The 26,129-nt window shown below is 51.2% G+C and overlaps 2 protein-coding genes and 1 long non-coding RNA gene across 3 annotated transcripts in view; 2 read left to right on the top strand and 1 right to left on the bottom strand.

The window, feature by feature from the left end:
* TSPOAP1 (TSPO associated protein 1) overlaps window positions 1–5,022 on the top strand; it is a 29,580-nt gene extending 24,558 nt beyond the window's left edge. Inside the window, exons 26-31 of the mRNA XM_049637813.1 lie at window positions 31–102; window positions 526–558; window positions 736–839; window positions 924–995; window positions 1,261–1,371; window positions 3,801–5,022. Coding sequence (XP_049493770.1) covers window positions 31–102; window positions 526–558; window positions 736–839; window positions 924–995; window positions 1,261–1,371; window positions 3,801–3,980 — 572 coding nt within the window. The 3' untranslated portion in view covers window positions 3,981–5,022. The remainder of the gene's footprint in view (window positions 1–30; window positions 103–525; window positions 559–735; window positions 840–923; window positions 996–1,260; window positions 1,372–3,800) is intronic.
* Window positions 5,023–5,100: 78 nt separating this feature from the next.
* LOC125927449 (uncharacterized) lies at window positions 5,101–15,576 on the bottom strand. The gene is made up of 3 exons (XR_007459343.1): window positions 15,490–15,576; window positions 7,980–8,094; window positions 5,101–5,182 (listed from the first exon to the last, which is right to left on the bottom strand). It is a non-coding gene; the product is annotated as an uncharacterized LOC125927449 (long non-coding RNA).
* A 958-nt stretch (window positions 15,577–16,534) lies between these two features.
* Window positions 16,535–26,049, top strand: MPO (myeloperoxidase). The gene is made up of 13 exons (XM_049637814.1): window positions 16,535–16,613; window positions 16,747–16,840; window positions 17,143–17,318; window positions 17,535–17,658; window positions 17,771–17,900; window positions 17,986–18,192; window positions 19,041–19,359; window positions 21,201–21,361; window positions 22,567–22,822; window positions 23,268–23,438; window positions 24,050–24,287; window positions 25,051–25,265; window positions 25,951–26,049. Exons 1-12 carry the CDS (start codon window positions 16,535–16,537, stop codon window positions 25,256–25,258), a joined length of 2,163 nt encoding a protein of 720 aa, XP_049493771.1. The 3' UTR covers window positions 25,259–25,265; window positions 25,951–26,049.
* Window positions 26,050–26,129: the final 80 nt, after the last annotated feature.

Genomic DNA, 26,129 nt, shown 5'->3' with positions numbered 1-26,129 from the left:
CTCTTACATATATTTTCCTTTCTGGATCAGGGAATGGTCCCTTTGTGTACTCTACAGCCCGCACAGCTGGGCCTCCCCCCAAGCCCCGCCGCTCCAAGAAAGGTGGGTGAGACCCCCTTCTCCCTCGGGGCCTGTGAGGATGAGTGGGGGTGGGGAGCACTGCTTGGCTTTCTGGGGAGACATGAGTGGGGTTTTGAGCAGGTAAAGGGAATTAGGGAAGACCTTCATCCACATCCATTCCCTCCACTGGGGAGTGTCCTTTTAATGGGGACGGGGAGTGATTTGCCGGGGCCTCTGCTCCAAAAAGCACCTGACTGTAAATTCTGTGCAGCCTGGAGCAAGTCCTTGACCTTTTTCTGGGTCTTAGTTTACTACCAAATCCAAAGGGCTGGGCTCTGTTCCCTGAACATCTTTTCTCCTGTATCCCCTGCGTGAGACCGAGCATCCTGCCTGCCCTGCACCACCCCCAGCCTGGGATGAGGAGGGAAGTGAGGGGCAGGGCTCACCTGCACATTCTCTCCACAGCTGAGGCAGAAGGCTCTGCCCAACTCTGTGCAGGTAGGGGCCATTCCTGTGCAGGGGAGACTGGGGAGAGGTGGGGTTGGGTGGCCCCTCTGGGCTCTCCTCAAGGGCTGCAGCTAGTGGAGAGGTAGTGAATAGGGGCTCAGCAGTGTGCAGGATGGTATGGTGTAGGGGGTCCAGAGAGTCCCCAGTCCTCTCCCCCTTCTCCTGCAGGCCACCCCCAGCAGGTCTCCTCTGCCAGCTTGAAATCCTCCCGTTCCATGGTGGCTGCATTTGACTACAACCCTCGGGAGAGCTCCCCCAACATGGATGTGGAGGTGAGGACCCCCACAGACAGCCCAGCCAAGGGGGTGGTGCAGGGCCTCCCCAGGGCTGACGTCGGCCTCTTGGGCTTTCCACAGGCAGAGCTGCCCTTCCGGGCAGGCGACATCATTACTGTGTTCGGTGACATGGACGATGATGGTTTCTACTATGTGAGAACATGGGGGGGGGGGGGGGGGGGGGAGTTGCTATATATACCCCCTTCACCAGCCCTTCCAGGGAGGGCTCTACCAGAGCCAGGGACAGGGATGAGCAAGGGTTCCTGAAGGAAACCTGGAGGAATGGACCAGGCATTGACATGGACCAGGCCATGACAGTGACGTTGACCTCAGGCTGTTCCCCCAGGGGCTCCAGGGCTGAGGGGGTGGGGCTGAGGCCTCTTTCCTAATCTGAGCCTCATCAGCATCTCTTCCCCAGGGGGAGCTCAATGGACAGAGGGGCTTGGTTCCATCCAACTTCCTGGAGGGCCCTGGACCTGAGGCGGGCAGCTCAGACAGGGAGCCTGGGACATCCCAGGCCGAGAGTCAGGTCAGTGAAGAGCTGGGCTCCCAGCTCAGGAGTTGGGGCTGTACCCTGCCAGAGTGGTGGTGGTGGCTCAGACAGTGTTGTGGGAGGGGAGCAGTTGGCTATAATCTGGGGGAGCACTGTGCAGAGTGAGGCTTCGAGGGAGAGCCCTGCCAGGGCCAGCTCCCTCCCAGTATGTGCCGCTCTCTGCAGAGGAATGACGGCTGTGACCCTGATCCCAGGCCCATCTCTCCCAGCTACCCGCGCCCCGCGGGCTGATGTTGGTGAGGGGCCTTGTGAAAAAGGACCCCTCTAGCCCTTACACCTGTAACTAGTCACAGCCCGGGTTTCAGGGAACCTCCTACCCTGTCTCCCAGGCGTCTTTTAAAGCCAGTTGCCCAGCAAGGCCCAGCAAGCTTCCTGGGTCCTTGTTCTTAGAGCTTGCTTCTCCTTGGGGTGGGTGGAATACAGCTGAGTTAACAGCCTGACGGCGTAGGGAGAGGGGATGGGTCCTGGCCCCAGTGGGAAACCCTGGGCATCTGTCTGCAATATTTACAGAAGCAAAGGCTGTGCAAAGCAGGACCAGGTCCTGTGAGCTGAGTGACCTGGTGACTGGGCAGGGAGTATGTGAGTCAGTCCATAACCCAACTCCTCTCTTTGTTCCCTGTTCTTCAGAGAATGAGGAGGAGACGAGTCCAGTGCTAGATGGAGATAGATATATATAGAGAGAGCAACATGTAAGTGGGGGACTGGCCCCCTCTGTTCATGTGACTCCCCACTCCTTACGTCACCATAATCAGATAGCACTCCTTTGTCCTGAATACTGGAGCTGACCTGGCTTCTCTGCTTTCTCCTAGGGATTGGGGGAGGGAGATCTTGCTGTGGAGCCAGATCTGGGTGCAGGATCATCCTCTCCTTTTGTTTTTACCTTGGGCAGTGCCAGCTGCTATAGGAATACATGTCATTTTAGTATCTAATGCCCCATATTAGCTGACTCCTCATATTCTATAGCTCATGCGGCTTATAGAATGTGGTGTAACATCCATATTGTGACTCATCTGTGTATTATGATACCATATGACTATGGTATTATAATATTGTGATTATTATTGGTGACAGAAGGATGATATGGTAATTCCACCAGTAATAATAGTCTCCCCACCTTTGTCCTCTGCATCATGACCTGTTAGGGGATCAGATGCATGATTTTACTTCCAATTCTCAATCTTCTCTGCCAGAGAGAATAAAAGGGGGGCTTAAACGATTGAAATCCATAGATAACCCCAAACCATTCATCTCTGGGGCTCAGAGGCCCCTTCGTTTGTTTCCCCAGCAACCCCTCCCTCCTGGGATGCTATGGAAGGAGCCCTGGGAAGGCGTGGCTGGTTAGTGGTAGACACCTTGGCCTCTAGGTGCCGGCAAACCTCTTTGAGGGCAGGCCCTGCCATGTCACCAGGGCCTTGGGTTGGGGGGTCCTAGGCTGGGCACCCAGCTCTCCTGCCTCTGGTCTGGGCTTTATGGCTGGCTCTGGCCAGGAGACTGCCAGGCTGTGGTGGTGAGTCGGGGGCAGGCATTGAGGAAGGGACTGGAGGGCAGGGGTGGGGAATTCGTTGGCGGGCAAGATCTGATTGGGCTGTGCCAGGGACAGGAGGTCGAGGTAAGGATGTGGGAATGGGGAATAGGGGTAGGGAGGCTTCCCGGTGGCTCTCCTGTTCACCCAATCCCTGGCCTTTAGGCCACTAATGGCACTGGCTGGGCCTGTGGCAAGGGGAGCCATTCATGGTTGCCAGTGGAGCTAGGAGGAGGTTCAGCAGGGGACATATGCTGACAGAGGCAGCAGGGCAGCCTCCAGAGCTAGTGGTGGGGCTGAGTGGTGCGGCTCTGGCCCTGGCTCCCCACAGCCCTCGGAGAGGTCATTTAAGGAAGAGTCCCAATCTCCTCCTCATGGGACTGGAGCACTGCATCTGCTGGACTGGCTGAGCGTGCTGCTTCTGTCTGTGAGGCGGTGCAGGAACTGCTTTCCCTAGTGGGGCAGGGGGGCGGCGGTGGCTGCTTCTAAGTGGTCCTGGTCTTCCTTGCTGTGAGGGGGTGACATGGGGGAATTGGGGGCACCCATCCCGAGGGGTAGGTCCGAGGACTCCTGAGCTCTGTCAGCCCAGTACCCTTTAGGAAGACCCAGAGAAGGGGAGCGGCTTGCCCAGGTTCTGGAAGCAGAACTGGACTCTATGTCTGTCCCTCTGACTCCCAGCTTAGTGTTCCCTCAGCATCATCATACACATTCACCTCTCTGAGCTCTGTGTGTTGGGGGAAGTGAGGGGGGGCAGTGGGGCTCTGGTTCTTGACCATGGGTCTGTGACATGGAGGGCTGTAAGTACCTGAGATTGTAGGGCGAAGGTGTCAGGTTGGGGCAGGGAGCCAGGCCCTGACCTTGTCCCTTTTCTCTCACATTTCAGGACTGGGCCAGCTCAGCACAAGGGCCCCTACTGCCCAGAGTCTGGTCCTGTGCCCCTGGCCCTGGCAGCTTCCCCACAATTGAACTGGGGGGGCCACAGGGCACAAGCGAGAAGGTGTGGGGTCTCCTCTCCAAGGGAAAGCAGCTCCTAAGGAAACTGGGCTCTGGGAAGAAGGAGTGATGCTGTGGCCCATCCTGCAGGCAGAAGTGGCCCGCTGAGGCCCCTGGGGTCACGGGGTGGGGAAGGCCTTGGACGCCCATTCTTCTGAGTTAACACTGTGGCACTTGGATGGGAATCAGAGACTCTTTGAAGGTCAGAGCTAGATGAGTCCTCAAGGATGAATCCTCTGGAGGGGCACCTTCCTCTTATAGGAGGGGAAACTGAGCCGCAGAATGAGGAAATCACTCAGTCAAGGTTGCTGAGCACCTCAGTCACAGAGCCAGGACCTGTGACTCCCCGTCCATCCACCTATGCCTACTTTCCCGCCACACGATGCTAGTCCCTTCTTTGATCCTCCCCGCTCCGATGGCGCAGGCTATCCTGACATGTCTTCCTTTCCCTGAAGGCAAGTTTGCACTGGATCCCCTGGAGCCCCCTCCCCATGGGGCAGGCGGGCGGAACCCTGTATATATGTACATACTCAGTGCCTCAGTCCAGCCTCCTCCACCTTGCTTCCACCGCACAGGCCCAGGAAGGAGACAGGCCATGCCAAAGCGGGCCTAACCCCGCTCCATAGTGCTCCACCCCTCCCTGCCAGCCCGGCCTCCTGGCCCCTGTGTGTCCCACCCCCAAAGGCCCTGGGGCCAGCGGGCAGAAAGCAGGAGTTGGGTTTGCCTTATTTTGCTCATTGGATTCAACTTCTCGTTTGCATCATTTTCCTCTGGCCCCTGTTGGAGTCTGGGGGCTGAGGAAGAGGACAGATTTATGCAGCTATTTTCATACATTCCCTGTCCAGAATGGGGTAGAGAGCTCTCCACCCTTACCCTCACCACCCCCTCTAACCCTGCGGCTGGGTGAGTGTCTCTGCATGTTTCCTTCACTGTGGTGGGAGATCGTTCGACTGAACCCCCACCCCCGGCCTTGGTCTCCAGGGGTGTGGAATGGTGGGGGTATTTGTTTAAAAAGACATTTTATTATAATAAAGTCTATTTTCACAAAATGCATGCTGGGCTCTAACTGGGGCAAAGGGCTCCTCGAGGGGCGGGTCGTGCTGGGTTTTGCACTTGACTTAGGAATTCAGAAGTTACATCCGAGGGTGACTGGGGCAAAACCAATGGACAAGAACACCAAGCAGCTCTTGAGTTTCTTTTCCACAGAAGACGGTGTGGCAGCTTCCCGAGCCCCTGGTGGCAGGGCCGGGTGTTTGGAGTTGCGGCGGGGTTCTGGTGGGAGAAAGAGACCTGGCGAGGGGACGGGAAACCCCAGAGAAGGCACCAGTTTCAGGGCGGCAGACTGAACACCTCCTGCAATGTTGACTTTCCCATACTAAGTGCATAGAAACAACAGATGTAAGAAAAATGCAAGGAAACTATATAGTTCCACTTGAAAGCAGGAGGGCGGTGGGGGGGGGGGGACTCTTAGTAGACTAGAACAGCAGAGAGAGGACAGAAAAACAGATGGGAGAACGTCCTCAGAAACCTCAAAGCAGGGTGTGTGTGTGAGCCCCGTGTGCTGCTCCATGCCTAGAGGTGGCACAGACAGAGCAGAAGAAACCCTGGGGGCTACTGGCAGCTTGCTTAGTCCAGATTCTGTGTGGGGAGCAACCAGGTCAACTGACTGTTGCACATTCTCCTCCCCAGGGGCCCAGGGGCAAAGGTGAGGGTGTCTGTCTTTATTTTTTATTTATTTATTTTTTTTTGAGAGAGAGAGAGAGGGAGCAAGTGAGCAAGGGGCAGAGAGAGAGAGAGAGAGAGAGAGAGAATCCCATGAAGGGCAGAGATAGAGAAGTGGGCTTACCCAAAGTGGGGCTCGAGCTCGAGGGCGTCTGCCTTTAGATACAACAGCGGGAGTGGCAGCGTAGGTCAGAGACCAGGTGGTACTCTAGGGGGTTGGTGACACCCAGGAGAAACCAGAAGTATCACTGCCCAGGCGAGGAGCCACCAAAGTGCCCCCTCCCTCTCTCACCGAATCCCTGCAGGTCAGCAGCCTTGCTCGCCCTGTCTTGCAGGGGCTCTCAACTACTAAGGCCAAGGCAAACTCAACATTGAGACTCGACAAACATCAGTTGGGACAATGTGAACAATGTTGAGCCTTCTGACCTATGAACGCAGTACACCTGTCCATTTCTTTAGGTCTTTAATTTCTCTTGGTAATTCGATCTTGTCCATCTTCTGTCCAATTTATCCCTAATTATTTCATTTTTAACGATTTTATTTACTTTTTAAGTTTATTTATTCATCTTAAGAGAGTGCGAATCAGGGAGGGACAAAGAGAGAGAGAGAGAGAGACAGAGAGAGAGGGAGGGAGGGAGGGAGAGAGAGAGAATCCCAAGCAGGCTCCACACTGTCAGCAAAGAGCCCGACAAGGGGCTCAAACCCATGAATCATGAGATTGTGGCCTGAGCTGAAGTGGGATGCTCAACTGAGCCACCAGCTGCCCTAAGGTTTTATTTTTAAATAATCTCTACACCCAGGGGTACCTGGGTGGCTCAGTGGGTTAAGCGTCCGACTTCAGCTCAGGTTGTGATCTCACAGTCCGTGAGTTTGTTCGAGCCTTGCGTCAGGCTCTGTGCTGATAGCTCAGAGCCTGGAGCCTCTTTTGGATTCTGTGTCTCCCTTTCTCTCTGACCCTCTCCTTCTCACGCTCTGCCTCTCTCTGTCTCTCATATATATAAAGGTTAACAAAAATTAAAAAAGAAAATCTCTATACCCAACGTGGGGCTCGAACTCACATCCCCAAGATCAAGAGTCACAGGCTCCACTGAGCCAGCCAGGCACTCCCCTAATTATTTCATATTTTTGATGCTATTATAAATGGTATTGTTATTTAAAATTTCAGATTCTTTGTTCTTAGTATATAGAAATACAACTGATTTTTATATTTTGGCTTTGTATGCTGCAGCCTTACCAAACTCACTTATTAGTTCTAGTAGTTTTTGTAGGTTCTTAAGAATTTTCTACATATGTGATCATACTGTATATAAACAAAGAGTTTTACTTCGTCCTTTCAAATTTTGATGCCTTTTCTTTCTTTCTTTCTGTCTCGGTCTGTCTTTCTTTCTTTCTCCCTTCCTCCCTCCATTCCTTCCTTTCTTCCTTCCTCCCTCCCTTCTTTCCTTCCTTCCTTCCTTCCTTCCTCCACTGCATTGGATGGAACCTCTAGTACAGTGCTAAATAGAAATTATAGGAGTGGACACACTTGCCTTGTTCCTGGTCTTAGGGAAAAAGAAAAGCATTTAGTCTTTAACTATGAATAATGATGTTAGTGACATATATTTTTGTAGATACCCTTCATCAGATTCAAGGAAGTTCTCTTCTACTCCTAGTTTGCAGAGTTGGGCTTTTTGATTTGTTTTTTTTTAAATAGTCAGTAATGGATGTTGGACTTTGTCAAACGATCTTTCTGCATCTAATGGGAGGTTATATGGTTTTCTGTCTTAGTTGTGGTAAATTTCAGTGATTTTTCAGCGTTAAACCAACCTGAGTTTCCTGGGATAAATTTCACTTGGTCATGACCTGGGAGAAGGATAGAGGATGAAAGCCTACGAGCTGGTATGTCCCCCTCCTGTTGAGTTTGAAGAGCGTGTACAAGGCACAGATAAGGGCGTTGGTGGGAGACTCACAGCTTAGAGAGACTCTGTGGTTATAATTTGGGCTCATCCACTGTTTCCACCCTGCACTTACCCGGGGGATCTTACTCATTAGGGATTCTCCATGTACTTGTGCCCAAGTGAGAACTTCCCATTAGGTCATAATAGTCTAGTCGTCAGGGTAGAGGAAAGGAGCTGTGTTTCCACTTCCCAGCCCAGCCAGGGTCCAGCATCACCATGTAACGTCCCCTTTCACAAACTTTTGCTGGCCTTGAGGGGCTGTTTCCCCGCCTTGCTGTCTCTACATGGTGGGCACTGATCTGATGAGGGCTAGAACGTGCAGAGAGGAGGGGGACTGGGTAGCTCCTTCTAGCCCCATCCCGTGCTGGAGAAACCTGGCCCCTCTCCCTCTTAGTCTGTGTTCCCCTTACCAGCTCTTTTTATTTTCTCTTCTCCAACAATTTCACTTTTGTGTCTCATTTCCGTGACATCTCCATAGTCAGATTTGGCCGATGGATCCTGTAGCTCATGTTAATTCTGCTTTGCCTGAAATAGGGCTTAATTGAGTCTACTTGTAACAGAGAACTTAATTGTAGTACTGGATGTGTAAAGATAATGGAGCAATGTCTTTCAAGTGCTGAAGAGAAAGAAATTTGAACTTGAGTTTTATACTTAGCCACATTATCAGTCATGCTACTGAAGTCTCCCACAGGCAAAATGCTTACCCCATATGCCGATGCTATCATTTCAATCTTTGGTAGTGTTTGACTTCATATTAAGTAAACCAAAGCAAAAGTAATCCAAAACCACTGATTATGTAAAAAAAAAAAAATCAAAATTTGCTACTTTGGGAAGGTTAGGTGGAGGGAGATGTTACTAGTTTTGTTTTGTCTTGCCTTTTTTTTTTTTTTTTTTTGGTAATGAAGTTATTTTATTTTTTTTGTGAAACTATCAGAGGAGCATTGGTTTTAAAATAACCACCCTCCACCCAACCCTTTCAGTTCCATTCCCCAAATGGTAACCATACTTAATAGGCTTCTGTGCCTGTTTCCAGGATTTTCTATGCATATTTAAATGTATATATATATGCCCATAGCATGCATGTGTGTCTGTGTGTTTTGCATGAATTGTATCATGTGGTATATGCTTTGTAACTAGCTCTTTTCTTTTGGCAACATATCTTTCTGTATTCCTGTGTATAGGCCTCCTTCATTAGTTTTTATTTTTTTTTATGAAGGCCCTAACGTGGGACCTGAACTCACAACCCTGAAATTACGATTCACATGCTCTTCCAGCTGAGCCACCCAGGAGCGCCCCCCCCCCCACCTTCATTAGTTTTAAAGGTTGCATAAAACACCATTATATGAATGACCAGTGTGTCAAACATTTTTTTGATGGACATATGGCTTGTTTCTGGTCTTTTGGTTGTTGGAAATGAGACCGAAATGAACACTCTTGGGCAGGTATCTTTATGATTTCCTAACAAAGCATCTGAAGGATACATTTCTTCTTGAAAGTAGAATTGTTGAGTCAGAACAAATGTACAGTTTGGATTCTGACTGACATTGTCAAATTGCCATCCCGTGTCGTGGGGGCCAATCTGCACTTATATTTTCACATACTGACTGGTGCTGGCTTTATTAGCTTTTTACGATTTTAACTAATCTGATTGGTAGAGTTGCTGTTGCATTCTTTTACTTTGAGTTTAGTGCTTCATGTTTTTAGTGTTTTTTTTTTTTAACTTTGTCTCATGGACACTTACCCTACCCCCACTACCAATAACCACAGGTATAAAGGGGTTTAATTGAATATCCATTCAACATTTGTATAATCATATCATTTGACTTGTCTTTATCTCTACAATACTACCTGAGACAAATTTGGGAACTATTTTTTGCAACTAACAATAGCTTGAATAGTCACTTAAAATTTTTTTGTTTAAACCTTGTTCATTAGAGAACACAACCTTTCTAGGATGGGGGTGGGGGTTAAAAATGTCCAGTGTTTTTCAGATCTATGTCTCTGCCTTCTAGAGAACTAAAAGAAGCATACTAAAACTTTTAAAGAAAGAAAACACTTATATGATTTTACAAGTTCTGTGGAGAAACTTAATGACAAAATTTATATACCTATTTCAAAAAGGGAGTACTTAGGAACAAACCTAACAAGAAGGTAAAACAATAACATTTCAATGAAGAATATAAAGGTAGACAAATAAAATGATGTACTGTGTTACGCAAGAATGTAAATTCTAGGAGAGTAAGTGATTTGGTAATTGCTCTGTTCCTAGTTCCCAGAACAGTGCTGGACCACAGGTACTCGGGAAACATATGTTGAATGAATGGATGTATATGAATAGGAAGACGATATCTTAAAGATACCAATTGTCACCAGATTTATGTATAAATTGAATACAATATCAATGAAAATATCCATACGATTTCTCATGGAACTAGATATTGAAATATTCATAAGAGTAAATATGTTAGAATGTTGAAGATTCCTTTGAAAAGAAGAATGAGGAAGAAGAATTTATCTTAATGGAAATAAAAAATATTAAAAAGTTAGGGAAATTGCAATGATATTGACATAGGAATCAACAGACTAGTAGATCAGTAGAATAGAATATTCCAGAAAAACACACACATTTATGTTAAGTGAGAAAAGGCAGTATCTCATTTCAGTTGGGGAAAAAACAGAAGGCATTGGGACAACTGGTTACCCATTTGGAAATGAATATAGTCCACTCTTGCACTGTGCACTTACACTTTTCACACTCAAAAATTCCAGATGCTTTAGTGATCTAAATGTGGAAAATCGAATATCTAGGAGAGTATGTTTATGTTCTTGAAAAAGGAAAGATCATTTTATACAAGTCTGAAAAGGAAAATCCGTAAAGGAAAAGATTGATCAATCTGACCACTTCGTAAAAAATGGCCCTATAGAGGTGCCTGGGTGGCTGGTCGTTAAGCGTCCAACTTCCGCTCGGGTCATGATCTCTCAGTTCGTGAATTTGAGCCCTGTGTCAGTCCCTGGGCTGACAGCTCAGAGCCTGGAGCCTGCTTCGGATTCTGTGTGTGTGCGTCTGTCTCTGTCCCTCTCCCATTCGTGCTCTGTCTCTCTCGAAAATAAACATTAAAAAAAATTTTTTTAATGACCCTATAAAAAACAAGTGAAAAGTTACAGGCTGGAAAATATTAACAATATACAAAACAGCTAACAGATTAGTATTATTCAGAATATATGGTAACTTTTACAAATAAATAAAACAATGACAATCCGATAGAAAAACGGACAACGCCAAACACAGGACATTTACAGAACAGCTAATTCAAATAAAAAGATGCTGGCTATTATCGAAAGAAATAAAAATTGAACGAATAATGTGATTCCAGTCTTTGCCCTTGAGAATTTTGATAAATCTGGCGGACAGTTTGGTATTACGGATTTATTAAAAATTTTAAATGCACAAACCTGTGGCTCACTTCTCAATCTTTACCCTGGAGGACAAGGTGTGTGGGTGTGTGTTTGTGTGTACAGAGGCTTCTTGCTGCATTGTTTTTAATAGTGAAAAAATGGGAAAATGTCAGTTCCCATCAAGAGAGGAATGGTCGCATGATGGAGGTATAACTTCACAGAAGAATGTACGAGAGGTTTTTAAAACAGTGAGATTGTTTTCTAAGTAGTATATGATAGATCTGCAAGATGTCCTGTTGAATGACAGAAGCACATTGCCCAACAAAATGTTTAATGTACTATCATTTGTGGGAAAACAAAGGAAGACAAATGTTTCCCACAGATCCATATGTATAAATGAATGTAAAGTAAAAGGCTTGGAGGGACAAACACAAAAATGGCAACAGGGTGTGGGTCTGAGGAGTGGAGGAAGGAGACTGGAATTAGGGATGGTGCAATAACCTAATCTAAAGAGAGCTTTCACGGGATTTGTGACATTTTAGTTTTATTCACAATGTATCCACGTATTACCTGTACGATTCAAAATTAATTTTAAAAAATTTAAAGAGCAAGAAAAGAAGGTCTTTGGGCCAGGTGCAATTGCTGTGTCTGAGGGGTCATTGACCCTGCCTCCGCCCAGCTTCCATAGCCTCCTTCTCTCCAACCACACACACACACACACACACACAGGAAATCTGGCGGTAATCCCAACTGAACTGTTTCCTAAACAGCATTAAGAAAGAGCGCACTGTTTTGCAAGCAGTAGCAGAGGGCCCGTTATCCCACAGGCAGTTGGACTTTACCCTGGGGTGGGGGTGTTTGGGAAGGTAAGTGGGGAGAAGGGAAGGCGCCCGCGCGGGGAGGGTTTGGGGGGGGGCGGACTTCCTCCCAGGACTGTAGTCTTGAGATGGAGTAGTTGCAGCGCCCTCCAGAGGCCACCCCTGGGATGGGAACTGGGGGTAATTTAAGGGACTAGGCTTGTTTGGAATATTTCCTCCCACAGACATGGTCTCCTTCTGGTTACTCTGCACGCTGAGAAGCCCTTTGGGCCTCAAATAAACACGGCCTACATGAGGGGTCAGCAGAGGTACACACTGGACAGCATTGCGGTCAGCCCAGTTGATTCATTATTAAGTGGTTGGAAACATTGTAAAAGTCAAGGAGCATCTCAAGTCTCTGCAGGTAAATGCAAGCCCACTGCTCCAGCCCTGAGCCAAAGGCAGGTGGTTTGGGATTGTACATCCTAAGAATTCTCCCACCTGCACAGCAGCAGAGAGTGAAGGGTATTTTAACATCATTCGTTGAAAAGGCTTTAGTTTTTCTTTTTTCTTTTTCTTTTTTTTTTCTTCAATGTTTATTTTTGAGAGACAGAAACAGAGCGTGAGCAGGGGAGATGCAGAAAGAGGGAGACAGAATCTGAAGCAGGCTCCAGGCTCCGAGCTGTCAGCACAGAGCCCAATACAGGTCTGGAACTCACGAACTGCGAGATTATGACCTGAGCCGAAGACGGACACTTAACTCTGAGCCACCCAGGTGCCCCCCCGTTTTAATTTTTTTTTTCAATGTTTATTTATTTTTGAGAGACAGAGCTGGAACGTGAGTGGGGGAGGGCAGAGAGAGAGGGAGGCACAGAATCCCAAGCAGGCTCCAGGCTCTGAGCTGTCAGCACAGAGCCCAACATGGGACTCGAACCCACGGACCGCGAGATCACTACCTGAGCTGAAGTTGGGTGCTTAACCAACTGAGCCACCTAAGTGCCCCTACTTGGTCAACTTCTAAACATTCTTCAAGATTGTCTCAAGCACCAACTCCTCAAGAAATCTTTCCTAAGTACCTCCAGTTGGTCCACGTGCTACTCTTTGATGCCCCCAAAGAACACCGCACAAGGCTCTCATGTGCCATCAGTTTGCCTTTCCGTATTCTCCTGTGTGCTCCTTGAGGACAAAGCCCGCACTGTGCTCAGCGGGGTACGCCCAGTGGCCAGCACAGTGCAAGCGGCCCCTGCAAGGGCTCAGTACTTGAATAAATGCCCGAAAGAAAGGTCAGGAGTGAGGATGCAGAGGCCACCGGGTGAAGAGTGCTGGTGTGGAAGTCAGGAGACCTGACAGCTAGATCATTCTGAGCTGTGCCACACTGCTGCGTTTGACACAGTCGTTTCCCTCACTGAGCTCCGTCTCTCTCATATGAGCTGCAAGGGGCTTATCTCTGTCCTCTTGAGCCTTGACAATTCCCCTGAAAGGGTAAGAGGACGCTAATTGTCAGAGCTGATGAGGGCAACGGGGAACAGGTGCGCTCAGGCATGGCTAATGGAAGGGTGAGGTGCAATCTTCGTGAGGCCATTTGACAATTTTTTTTTAAAAAGCCTTAAAAATGTTGCTACCCAAATATGCATCAATTTTACATCTAGAACTTCTTGCCTGAGGGAATAACTGAAGATAGGACTACAGATTTAACCCCACAGATGTTGACCCTAGTACTGCTTATAACACTGGAAATGGGAAACAACCCAAGTATCTAACAAGAGGGAATTAGTGAATAATACTGGTACTTCATATACTAGTACATAGTACTTCATACAAAATATTATGCAGATATACAAATGGACTGAGTCTATATTTATTGACATAGAGAGATGTCCAGGCTAAATTGTTAGGTACTAAAACTAGGTTGTAAGACAAAATTTAGAGTATGCTCTTATCACATTTTAAAATACATATTATATCTAGGAGCAGCTGGTTAGCTCAGTCGATTGAGTGTCTGCCTCTTGATTTCAGCTCAGGTTATGATCCCAGGGTCGTGAGATCAAGCCCTGTGTCAGGGTCCATGATAAATGTGGAAACTGCTTAAGATTCTCTCTCTCAGGGTGCCCGGGTGGCTCAGTCAGTTGAGTGTCCAACTTTGGCTCAGGTCATGAGTTTGACTCAGGCTGGTGAGTTTGAGCCCCGCATTGGGCTCTGGGCTGGCAGCTCGGAGCCTGGAGCCTGCTTTGGATTCTGTGTCTCCCTCTCTGCTCCTCCCCCATTCATGCTCTGTCTCTCTCTCTCTCTCTCTCTCTCTTTCTCTCAAAAATAAATAAACATTTAAAAAAAAGAAGATTCTCTCTCTCTCCCTCTGCCCTTCTTCCCTGCTCTCTCTCTCCAAAAAAAAAAAAAAAAAAAATACATATTATATCTACATATAGGATATCAAATTGTTAAATGGGGTTATTTACGAGTAGTGGGATTATGAGGAATTATTTTCTTCCTGCTTATTTGTATGAAAAATGACAAGCCTGGAAAGAAAAAATTTACCCATAACCTCACTTGATTATAAGTGATTTTGACTTATTTTTATTTTTGCTTGTGTTCTCTAAATTCTCATGAGTGGAAATATATTACTTGTAGGATTAAAAAAGTATTTTCAGGGGGCGCCTGGGTGGCTCAGTCGGTTAAGCGTCCGACTTTGGCTCAGGTCACGATCTCGCGGCCCGCGGGTTCGAGCCCCGCGTCGGGCTCTGGGCTGATGGCTCGGAGCCTGGAGCTTGCTTCCGATTCTGTGTCTCCCTCTCTCTCTGCCCCTCCCCCGTTCATGCTGTGTCTCTCTCTGTCTCAAAAATAAATAAACATTAAAAAAAATTTAAAAAAAAAAAAAGTATTTTCGGGGCACCTGGGTGGCTCAGTCGGTTGGCATCTGACTTCAGCTCAGGTCATGATCTCACGGTTCCTGAGTTCGAGCCCCGCGTCGGGCTCTGTGCTGACAGCTCAGAGCCTGGAGCCTGCTTCGGATTCTGTGTCTCCCTCTCTCTCTGCCCCTCCCCCACTTGTGCTCTCTTTCTCTCTCTCTCTCTCTCTCTCTCAATAATAAATAAACATTAAAAAAGTATTTTCAAAAGTATAAAATTCTAGAATCTGATTCACAAGGAGCCACTTGTCCAAGTTCACACATAACAAGTTGTTGGCAGAGCCAGGCTGGAAGAATGGCCTCCTCCTTCATGGGCTCCACTGGGCTCCACTTCCCTCAAGTGACAGGATCTGTGGGCATACCAGGAGGGTGTTCTGGATGTGTTGCTGTCCTTTGTTCCTCGGTCAAGATGTGGTCTGAGCATAGATGACAAGAGTGAGGGCAGGAAGGTGGCCAGGGTAGGAGGTGTGGCTAGACCAAATAACAGGGGAGCCTAACAAGGGCCCAAGGAGATGGACAAACAGCCATTAGTCACGGGGTACTTGTCCTGCCTGAGAATGGCAGCTGCATTGCCAGCGTTCTTCAGGGGAAGCACTATCTCATTCTATTCCAGAGCTATCCTACAGTTTAGCCCCAGTCCTCTTAACTGCACTGACCTGATCCCAGAGAGGCCCTGGGCTGTGTCACCTAACTGACCATTAACCACATCCAGCTCTGCTGTTTCCTGGTTCCTGAAATCCAGGAGCAGGTGGCAGGAGTGCTGAAGATAGCCGGCTACCCAGAGCCCAGAAGAAAGGGGAGGAGGAGAGGGATAGAGGAAGTTACCTTGGTCCTGAGCCTGTAGCCCCCAGGCTTTCCTGTGAAATCCAACGGTCTTCAGCCAGATTTCCTGTCCCTTTAGCCTTCGCCAAGAATGGGGGGGCTGCCAAGGGCCAGCGTACTGTTGGGGGTGGGGGACAACCCCCCGAGGCTGATCAGATTGTTACTCCAAGAGTCCCCTACACCTTCCCTCCTCCTCTGGGGTCACTCTATTTCCCATAGTTCCTTAGGCTCTTGGTTCCTGACTTTTGTCCCTTTCCAAGGATCCCTGGACACTAAATTTAAACAGAACTTTGGGGGCACCTGGGTGGCTCAGTCGGTTGAGCGTCCGACTTCAGCTCAGGTCACGATCTCACGGTTTGTGAGTTCGATCCCCGCGTCGGGCTCTGGGCTGATGGCTCAGAGCCTGGAGCCTGCTTCCGATTCTGTGTCTCCCTCTCTCTCTACCCCTCCCCCGTTCATGCTCTGTCTCTCTCTGTCTCAAAAATAAATAAACATTAAAAAAATAAATAAATAAACAGAATTTTGGAGGGGGGTTAGTTGCCTATACACCTGGGGACAACAATTGTCCAGGCACACAATGGGAGCTGAGAAACTCGGGTGGAATGCTAAGTTCAAAGGCTGGGCACAGTTCTGGTCTCTCCTTTCCTGTCCCTCTCTCCCATAGAAGCGATCACCTTCTGGGCACCCCAACCCCAGTGGGGGAGGAGAGAGCGTTTAGTCTCCAGGGGCGGGTTTTGTCTGCCCCCCCACTCCCCCACCCCCCACCCCCCCACTGAGCCTAGAGGACATAAAGGTCTGGATTCAGCTGAACCGCATGGCCAATGCCAGGTGAACTTCAGAGGTGAGGTCCTGAGGGGCTGAGAGACTGAAGCTGGTGAAAGAGGCGTGCTGTGAACCCCTCCGTCCAGGAGGTAGGCAGGACCCATGGAGGTTGGACAGGGGTATGAAGGTGGGAGTGAAGGGCCAGAAGGAGAGGGATGGTGGGGCTCTCTTCTCCCGAATGCACTGTGGGCTTTGGACTTACTGGGCTTGGGGTCTTGTTGCAGAGATGAAGCTGCTGCTGGCGCTTGCAGGGCTCCTCCTGGCCATTCTGGCGGTGCCCCAGCCCTCTGAGGGTGCCGGTCCAGGTAACAGGGCAGAAAGAAGGGGAAAAGGTGGTGTGTTGGGGGTGGTTGTGAGTCCCAAGGATCCCTTTCCTCAGCGCAGGCCACCCCGGCTCTGGGGCCCATTCCTGACTTATGTGACTCCTGTTCTGGACAGCTGTCCCGGAGGCGGTGGAGACCTCTGTGGTGCTGACCTGCATGGAGGAGGCCAAGCGGCTAGTGGACACGGCCTACAAGGAACAGCGGGAGAGGTGGGTTACTGGGCACTTCCCAGCTCTGGGCAAGGCTGCCCCAGGTCTTTCGGAGAAGGAACTTGATGCAGGGACTTCGTGGGTACGGATGGGACCCTCTGTCTGCCTGTCAGTCTTTGTGTCTTTGGGTTTGAGAACATCACTCCCCATGGCCTTGCCTCTGTCTGGATACCCAGGTCCGTAGTCCGTTTATAAACAGAAACCTGCTTCCTGTCCGTGGGTCTGTCTCCACTGTCCTGCGGGCTCTGCTGAGTGTCTCTGCCCCCACCTTCTGTGGCCTCACTCCTCCCTTCTGCAAACAGCATCAAGCAGCAGCTTCGCAGTGGCTTGGCCAGCCCCATGGATCTCCTGTCCTACTTCAAGCAGCCGGTGGCAGCCACCAGGACAGCCGTGAGGGCTGCTGACTATCTGCATGTGGCCCTAAGCCTGCTGGAGAGGAAGCTGCGGCCTCTGCGGCCAGGGCCCCTCAACATCACCGGTACCGTTGCCCCTACAACCTCAGTCTCCTGCTCTACTCGGGACCTCAGGCATCTCCCAGTGCCCCCCTCCGTCCCCCCCCCACCCCGTCTTTCCGGGGGGAGGCTCAGGCACATCGGAGTCTCCTCTCTGTGCCCCCAAATCAAGGCTCCCCAGCTTAGGATAGGAAATGGGGGGGAGGGACTCAATTCCCACATCCCTCTTTCCCCGGCCTCAGACGTGCTGACACCCGCGCAGCTGAATCTGCTGTCCAAGTCCAGCGGCTGCGCCTACCAGGACGTGGGGGTGACGTGCCCCGAGAACGACAAGTACCGCACCATCACCGGGCAGTGCAACAACAGGTGCTGCTGGCTGGGGGCGGCCCCGGGGCGGGCGGCGGACGCGGGGTCGCGTCCGGGTCCCCCACCGGCCCGTGGCGCTATGTCGTGTCAGCGCCCCGTCCGATCCCTGCAGACGCAGTCCCACGCTGGGGGCCTCCAACCGCGCCTTCGCGCGCTGGCTGCCGGCCGAGTACGAGGACGGCTTCTCGCTGCCCTTCGGCTGGACGCGCGGGGTCAAGCGCGGCGGCTTCCCGGTCCCCCTGGTGAGCACCGGCCGACAGAGGGGGCGAGGCCGGGCCCAGAGGCGCGCGGGGCCCCAGGCGGCCCCTGACGCCCCGTGTCCCGCAGGCGCGCGCCGTCTCCAACGCCATCGTGCGCTTCCCCACGGAGCAGCTGACCCCGGACCAGGAGCGCTCGCTGCTGTTCGTGCAGTGGGGCCAGCTGATCGACCACGACCTCGACTTGAGCCCGGATCCCGGCGCCCTGGCGTCCTTCATCACTAGTGTCGACTGCAAGACCAGCTGCGAGCAGGAGCCTCCCTGCTTCCCGCTCAAGGTGCTTCCTCCTTCCTGCCCCGCCGCTGCCTGCCCGGTGGGGATAGGGGCCATGATTCCTGCAAGCGGCCATCTCCCTCTGTGCTGAACCCCTTCCCCAGCTCCTGAGTAAGGTTCACCCTGCTCACCCACTCCCCTCCACCTCCCTGGCGCAGGACCTTCCTGCCTCCCTCCAACCTCCGCGTGTAGGTGCCGCGTGTTCAGTCCCCCTTTCCTCTGACCAGAGAGGGGCACCTTCCCGCATCCGGGCACATTGCACAGAGCCTGGGCTGTCCATTGCTGGAGGGCTGGAGGGCTGGAGGGGAGTGGGAGAGGAGAGAAAGGAAGGAGAATGGCAGAGAGAGAGAGAGAGAGAGAGAGAAGAGGAGAGATAGGCAGGGGCCAGAGTGAAAGACAGGAAAAGGACCACGGGGAAGGGTGGGGGGGGCAGGAAAAGAAAAGGAAGAAAAAGCCAACTGCGAGTGTAGGGACTGCATCCAGAGAACAGGGGAGGGAGGGGCAGACTGGGGGAGAGAAAGAGGGAGAGAAAGTTAAGGTGAGGACTGGCTGGCTCTTCTTCCGGGGGTGCACATCCCCCATTCCAGAGTCCTGGTCATCACCCCTTAGCTCAGAAGCACTCTGCAGGTGCAACCGCAGACGGGGATCGTCCGTGGGACTTGAGAGGCCTCCCTGCCGGCTGAGGGCGGCCAGAAGTCCTGAGGAACCCGTTGTGGTGTCTGGGTCTCCCTGTCTGGTCCTGGGTTCCAGGCTGCTTTGGAGGTGGGATCAAGGCCTTGGGGTGGGGGGTGGACCGGGGGAGAGCCACTCTGTCCCTGCCCTTGGTGAGCGGGGCTTGTCTATGTGTCACAGATCCCACCAGATGACCCCCGCATCAGGAACCAGCGTGACTGCCTCCCCTTCTTCCGCTCCTCCCCAGCCTGCACAGAGAGCAACATCACCATCCGCAACCAGATCAATGCGCTCACCTCTTTCATGGATGCCAGCATGGTGTATGGCAGTGAGGACCCTTTGGCCACTAAGCTTCGAAACCTGACCAACCAGCTGGGGCTGCTGGCCGTCAACACCCGCTTCAGTGACAATGGTCGGGCCCTGCTGCCCTTTGACAACCTGCATGATGACCCCTGCCTCCTCACCAACCGCTCTGCGCGCATCCCCTGCTTCCTGGCAGGTCAGCAACGAGTAGGAACTTGGGCTGGTGCATGGGCACACCCTGCTGGGGGCGGGGGTGCTGTTTGTGACTCTGTCCTCATCAACTTCATGATACTAATCCAGTTGCCTTGGTAACAAGTTGGGTGGAGCAAAAACCAAAACCAAAAAGCAGACCAACCCCCACCCCCAAACCAAAACCAACAAAAAACAAAAACAAAAACAGAACAAACCTAAGAAGGAGACCCAGGGATAGCCAAGGAGCTTCTTTTCCATCTGTCCATCCCTTTCTACATCTCTCCCTTTCCCTCTGGACTCTGCCAGAGAGTTGAGTCCCCAGGGACAGGCAACTAAGGAGACATGGCACCCTCACTCTCTAGAACTGCATCATCCACTATGGTAGCCACTGGCCACACATGGCTATTTGTATTTACATTTAAGTTAATTAAAATGAACTTAAGTTAAATTAACTTAAAAGTAAAATTCAGTTCCTCTGCTGTACTAGCCACATTTCAAGCATTCAATAACTTCATAGGCTAGTGGCTCCCATATAGGGCAGCACAGATGTAGAACATTTTCATCAATTCAGAAAGTTCTATGGGACAGTGCTGCTCCAGAATATCACCTCCTGCCATCTTGATTCCCTGTAATTAGAGAAGGTGAGATTTTAAATTTAAATACCTGGAAGCCCTGGGGATATGGTTGGAGCAATAATGGTGCCCATGCCCAGAAACTTCCAATGTTTTTTAATGTAAATCCAATAGTGGATCAAAAAAGGTCCTGAGGCCCTTCCCTCTGGCCTCCCAACTTCTTCTCCTGATGGCTGGCTCCCCGTGGCCTCTCCCCCACTGGTCCTGGGCAGGAGGATCCAGGTCGGCTCCTGTGAGACTTTTCTGGGCTAGTGAAGGAAGAGCAGCACTCCTCAGCAACCTATGGCTGCCTCCATCCTGGTGTTGAGCCACATGTCCTGGGTCTGGATCATCGTGCCCTCTGGCAGCTCATGGGATGGTAAAGCTGCTCCCAGAGTTTCTTTCCCACCAGCCTCTAGAACTTATAAAGACTGAACCCAGTGTCCTGCTAAACGGGCCTGGTCCTAACTCTGGCCCTTCCAGAGAAGGCTTGGGGAGGACTGGAGGGATTAGGGGTCTCACTTGGTTTTCTTTTTTTTTTTTTCTAACAGTCTCAGATGTGGACTGTAAAAATCTACCCTCCACCCCGTTCTCTGGAGCCCGAGCAGGCTGCAAATTAGCATGTAGTAAGGGCGAGGATGGCAACTCTGATCAGGTGGCTAGTGGCTTTCTAGAGTCCTGTGTTAAGAAGGATTCTGAGGTTGCTTCCAATTTTAGCAGGAGAGAGTGCTGTGATCATTAGCTATGTCTGACATGGGCATGGAAGTAAGGAGTGCTAACATGCATGCTACTTTTTGGTCTGGCCTGAAGCAAGAGAATAAGTCAACCAAGCAATGTTTACGGATCTCCTGCTTTGTAGAAGGCACTGTGTTAAACTCCATGTGTCTGTGTGTGAGTTGGGTGGAGGGTCAGATACAAAAAGGGACAAGCCATGGTCTTCGTCTTCAAGGAGCTCCCAGTCTCAGGCATTAGAAGGTGGCAAGTCATGAGGCAGATCTGATGCCTATTGAATGAGCATCTCCAAGCAGCAGTGCCCCTAAACAGAGGAAGAATTTATCATGGTGGACCAGGGCATCAAGGGGGAACCTCCTGGAGGAGGTGTAAACTGAACATGGTGTGGAAAGATGGATGGAACAAAGTCTGGGTTTCAGATCTTGGCTGGGGAGGGGGTCTTTGTGGAGCAAGTCCTTTCTGATGGGGTCTTAGGAATGACAGTAGCTTTTGCTTCCCCAAGGGGACCCCCGCTCAAGTGAGATGCCCGAGCTCGCCTCCATGCACACACTCTTTTTGCGGGAGCACAACCGGCTGGCCACACAACTCAAGCGCCTGAACCCAGGCTGGGATGGAGAGAGGCTCTACCAAGAAGCTCGCAAGATCGTGGGAGCCATGGTCCAGGTATGCCGTCCTGAGTATTGATGATGCCAGGGATGTGGCAGGCTTGGGATGCAGATGTGCCTCTGCCACATCCTAGCTGTGTGACTTTGGGCCAGTGTTTTGAGCCTCAACATATTCATCCACGACACTGTAAAGATTAAATGATATATATGAAAACACCTGGCAATACTGAGTGCCTGATGAAGGTTACTTGCCTTCCATCCTCTCTCTCCTAGGCTTGCTCCTATTTCTTCTTTCCTGTCCATTGGGATGGTTTTGGGAGAATTAAAGGGGTGGGTCTGAAGTGCCTGGTGTGTAGCAGCTGGTCAATAAATGCCTCTCCTTTTCTCTCCGTGCCCCCCCCCCCCCGTCTCCTGGCTCCTTCACCCACTCACCTCTTCATTTGGCTCTATCATAGCTCACCCAATCTCCTCACCTTTATTTACCCCTGCAAAATGTTCCTGGTTCTCTCTCCCAACTTTTGATACTTCAATACCCCCATCCTCTCCCCAAGACGTAAACACACACACACACACACACACACACCTGTGTGCATGCACGCACACACCTTTTCAATACTCTCAGACTCCAGAGAGGGAGAGAGTTGCAGGTGCTGAGGGTAAGTTTTTGCTTTGCACCAAGAACTTAAGTGAGATTCATTCAAGCCTCACAGAAAATTCCAGACTCTAGAATCAAGAGTGAGACTGTTCCATATCTTCTCTTTTCACTGAGGAAATCATCTAGGGTGGCCCTTTTCTTTTTTGCCTCCCCCACCTCCACAAACGTATGGAACCTTACTGTGAGCCAAGTGCTTGCTGGGCACTGAGTAATTTCCAGAGAAATGAGCTACAACCCTTGTCCTCAGGTGCTTATAAATTAGGAGAAGCAAAACATTAATAACTCAAGGGCAAAGGAGCTATTGACTAAGAAAGCCCTTTGTTATTTAATCCTTTAAGTCAGAGGGCAGCATAATTATCCTTAATTTACATTTGAGTAACAGTGGCTCACAGAGGTTAATAACAGGCCCAAGGTCACACAGAAGGTAAGCAGTAGAGCTCTGTTTATAAGCCACCACTCAGAAGCCACTCTGTTGGACCCAGGTCCAGTGCTGTGGGAGACAACCCTGGCCATAGTCAATGGAGGGGCTCCCCAAGCCAGGAGTGCAGGTGGAGACTCTGTAGAGAAGGTGGCGTGGAGAGGCCACTCTGAGCGTGACTTTTCTTTAGATCATCACTTACCGGGACTACCTGCCCCTGGTGCTGGGACCACAGGCCCTGAGGAAGTACCTGCCGCGCTACAAATGCTACAATGACTCGGTGGACCCTCGAATCTCCAATGTCTTCACCAATGCCTTCCGCTATGGCCACACCCTCATCCAACCTTTCATGTTCCGCCTGAATAATCAGTACCAGCCCATGGGGCCCAACCCCCTCGTTCCACTCAGCAAGGTCTTTTTTGCTACCTGGAGAGTAGTGCTGGAAGGTGAGCAGGACCTAGGCCAGGAGACAGTGGGCTGGCAGCCGAGGATGTGGTGGGGTGGGCTTGGCTGCAGGAAGCTAGGACAGGAGAAATACTTTGCCTTCCATCCTTGGGGATCCTATCTGACTTTCCAGCCTCGGTTCACCTGACTGCTTCTGTATATAACAACAAAGGGTGGGGTGGCTTGTAGGGAACTGGCTTCTTCTCGGGGACCCAGGAGACCAGGGCCTGAGTGCATCCCAACTTGCAAGTCTGAATGGCATTATACCTTGAGACCTTGATTCCCTGGTGAAGACCTGCCCACTGGGGTGACCTTGGCACCAGGAGCTGCATGTGCCCAGCCCTCTTCTGCCATCCCCCAACTGCACCCGGGACTTAACCCTGAGTCCAGTCTGAGCTCTGGATATGGAGCCAGATCCTTCCTCAAGTCTTGCTCCTCTTGTCCCAGGTGGTATTGATCCCATCCTTCGGGGCCTCATGGCCACCCCTGCCAAGCTGAATCGCCAGAACCAAATCGCGGTGGATGAGATCCGGGACCGGTTGTTTGAGCAGGTCATGAGGATCGGGCTGGACCTGCCTGCCCTGAACATGCAGCGCAGCCGGGACCACGGCCTCCCAGGTGAGGGGGCTGCAGGAGCCTCCCTGCCCCCCACCACTCTCTAGCCCTGCCCTCTCCAGTGCCCCGCAGCTGCCCAAGCTTCCCCACTGGCTGGAAAACGGTCTACATCACATTTCATTTTGCTTCATTTTACATGAACTTTGAGGGGAAGAGGTTATCATCACTTCCATTTTACTGATGAGCGAACTGAGGCTTGGAGAGCTTCAGAACCTGCCCAGGCTCTTCTCCAGCCAAATCAGGGATAGAGCTTGAATTTGAACCCAGGTCAGCCTAACCCCAAAGCCTGTGCCTACATTATGGGACAGCTAGTGTGGCTGAACCTTCTAGACACACTTCAAGCCTCAGATCTGAGATCTTCAGAGGGGGACAATGAGATATCCCTATTCTTGGACCTCGCGGGAGTTCCGGGCAGTTTTGGGTTTTCCTCACAGTGGGAGGGCAAGGGAAAGAGAAGAGTCTTGGCCCCTCAGTTCAGGGTTCTCTCGGGGCTTAGAGCCTGGGAGAAGCCCCTCCGTGGCCTCTCCCTCACGTCCCTCTGTATGTGGCCACGGCGTGTTGGGGAGGTGAGTTTTGCGGAACCCACCCACAGCCCCCGCTCCCCGCCCCCGCAGGGTACAATGCCTGGCGGCGCTTCTGTGGGCTTCCGCAGCCCGGCTCGGTGGGCGAGCTGGCCACAGTGCTGAAGAACCTGGGCCTGGCCGAGAAGCTGATGCAGCAGTACGGCACCCCCGACAACATTGACATCTGGCTGGGTGGTGTGGCCGAGCCTCTGGAGCCCAACGGCCGCGTGGGCCCGCTCCTTGCCTGCCTCATTGGGACCCAGTTCAGGAAGCTCCGAGACGGTGACCGGTGAGGCATGGCGAGCAGTTCAGGCCCGCCATGTGGTTGCAGGCCTATTCCCCAACCTCTTGGGGCCCTGACTTTCTCCTGTGAAGTGAGGGGCAGGAAGGAATCCGTGACTTTCCAGTGTGTTCCGGGGCCTCCAGGTCATCCCTAAATGCGCCCTGAACTTGCTGGGGTACAGCAAGGAGGGGCCTGGAGCCATGGGTGTGAAGGGAGACATAGAAACTGCAAGTCTTACCGATGCCTTCCCTGGTTTCAGGGTGCCACCATACAGCAGTCACTCACTGCTGAACGGTCTCCAAGCCTCTCCTACTAGTGTCGTTTCATCGTGGCCCTGACATGTGTCATACCCGGTTCTTACCTAGCCTGTATTGTGCCCTTGGGAAGATTAGAGAAAGGTGTCCCTCTCTGGGTGGACACATTATAAACCAACCCCAAGATTCTTTCCACCCCCACGGTCACAGCCCTGGGCCAGGGCACAGGGGTCCGTGAGTGTGGGCCCAGCTCCCTGTGTAGCGGGGGGGCCTCCGAGGCCACGGGGTGGGGGGTGGAGGCAGAGGGGAGGCAGCCGGGCAGCTGTGCTTTGTACTGTGAGGAGGGCACCACTCCTTTGAAAACCCCTGGGCTGCCTGAGGGCCTGGAGCCATCTCCTGCTGTGGAGCGGGTGTGTGTGCTGGTCCTCTTCCATCCAGGGAGCAGCTCAAGCCCGCTGATGCCTTCCCAGCCAAGGACAGCCTCGGGTGCAATGTCCCTGGGTATCACCATGCAGGTTTTGGTGGGAGAACCAGGGCGTGTTCACCAGGCAGCAGCAGCAGGCGCTGGCCAAGATCTCCTTGTCCCGCATCATCTGTGACAACACGGGCATCACCACCGTGTCCAGGAACAACATCTTCATGTCCAACACGTTCCCCCGGGACTTTGTCAGCTGCAATACGCTCCCTGCATTGGACCTGACTCCCTGGAGGCAGAGTGACTAGAGGCTGAGTAAGGGGGTATGGTGGTGAGGTGAAGCTTGGGCGTCCCTGGGCTGGCCCACTGGGACCACAGGGATTTCCCTTCCCTAGGTGAGCCCGTCCCTGTTCTGACCAAGAACATGAATGACTAGACATTCATTCGTGTGTGTGTGTGTGCGCATGCATATGCAACGTATATAAATTGCATTTCATATGTGTGTGTTTCCTGTGAATGTGGGTAGTGTTTTGTGTGCTGCGTATATGTGTCATTTATGTGAGTGTGTGTTTGCTGTTTATGTATTAAGTATAGAGAAGATACTAGAATGGATACAAGCTCAGGAGCCAGATTGCTTACATGAAAATCCTGACTTCGCAGCTCTCCACTGTGTGACTTGAACAAATTACTCGACCTCGCTAAGCTTGAGTTTTCTTCTTTGCTAATAAAAGCTGTCTTGGCTCGTTAGTGGCCCCACTTACATCCTCTAGTTGTTTACCAAACACTTACTGACGGGCACTGTGTAGGCCTGAGAAACATTCAGGGAAAGTCGGACACTTTCTGTCCTCGGGGAGCTTACACTTGACAGTGAACCAGTGACCCCTGGAGGAACGGCCATTAGCAGTTAGGGTGTGCGTGGTGGGTGAGGTGTGGGCCCAGGTGAGCAGGACTCGGTGGCTCCCCGTTTGCTTCCTCACACTGTTCTCTTGCTTATTCACAGGAGCCCACCTGGAGAGGAACTGGGACGCACTGGCCCTTTTGTGCCATTTGTTTGTACCTGACGTCTATGATAATAAAACACCACTGATGGGAACCTTTACTCTGTCCATGTCTGCTGTGGGGCTGGAGCCTCAGCATGAGGCTTGCTCCGGGATCTCAGTTTGAACCAGTGTGGTCTGT

The sequence above is a fragment of the Panthera uncia genome, chromosome E1 (assembly GCF_023721935.1).
Source record: "Panthera uncia isolate 11264 chromosome E1, Puncia_PCG_1.0, whole genome shotgun sequence".
NCBI classification, from domain to species: domain Eukaryota; kingdom Metazoa; phylum Chordata; class Mammalia; order Carnivora; family Felidae; genus Panthera; species Panthera uncia.
Note: the sequence above shows the minus strand (reverse complement) of the source record. Positions and strands in the feature narration are given on the sequence as shown.

What these genes read in the sequence shown, in the direction of transcription:
- MPO (XM_049637814.1), top strand. Translation starts at nt 16,535, where the DNA reads ATGAAGCTGCTGCTGGCGCTTGCAGGGCTCCTCCTGGCCATTCTGGCG. An exon ending in CTCTGAGGGTGCCGGTCCAG is followed by an intron (nt 16,614 to 16,746) that starts GTAACAGGGCAG and finishes TGTTCTGGACAG; the next exon opens with CTGTCCCGGAGGCGGTGGAG. An exon ending in CTCCCTGCTTCCCGCTCAAG is followed by an intron (nt 18,193 to 19,040) that starts GTGCTTCCTCCT and finishes TATGTGTCACAG; the next exon opens with ATCCCACCAGATGACCCCCG.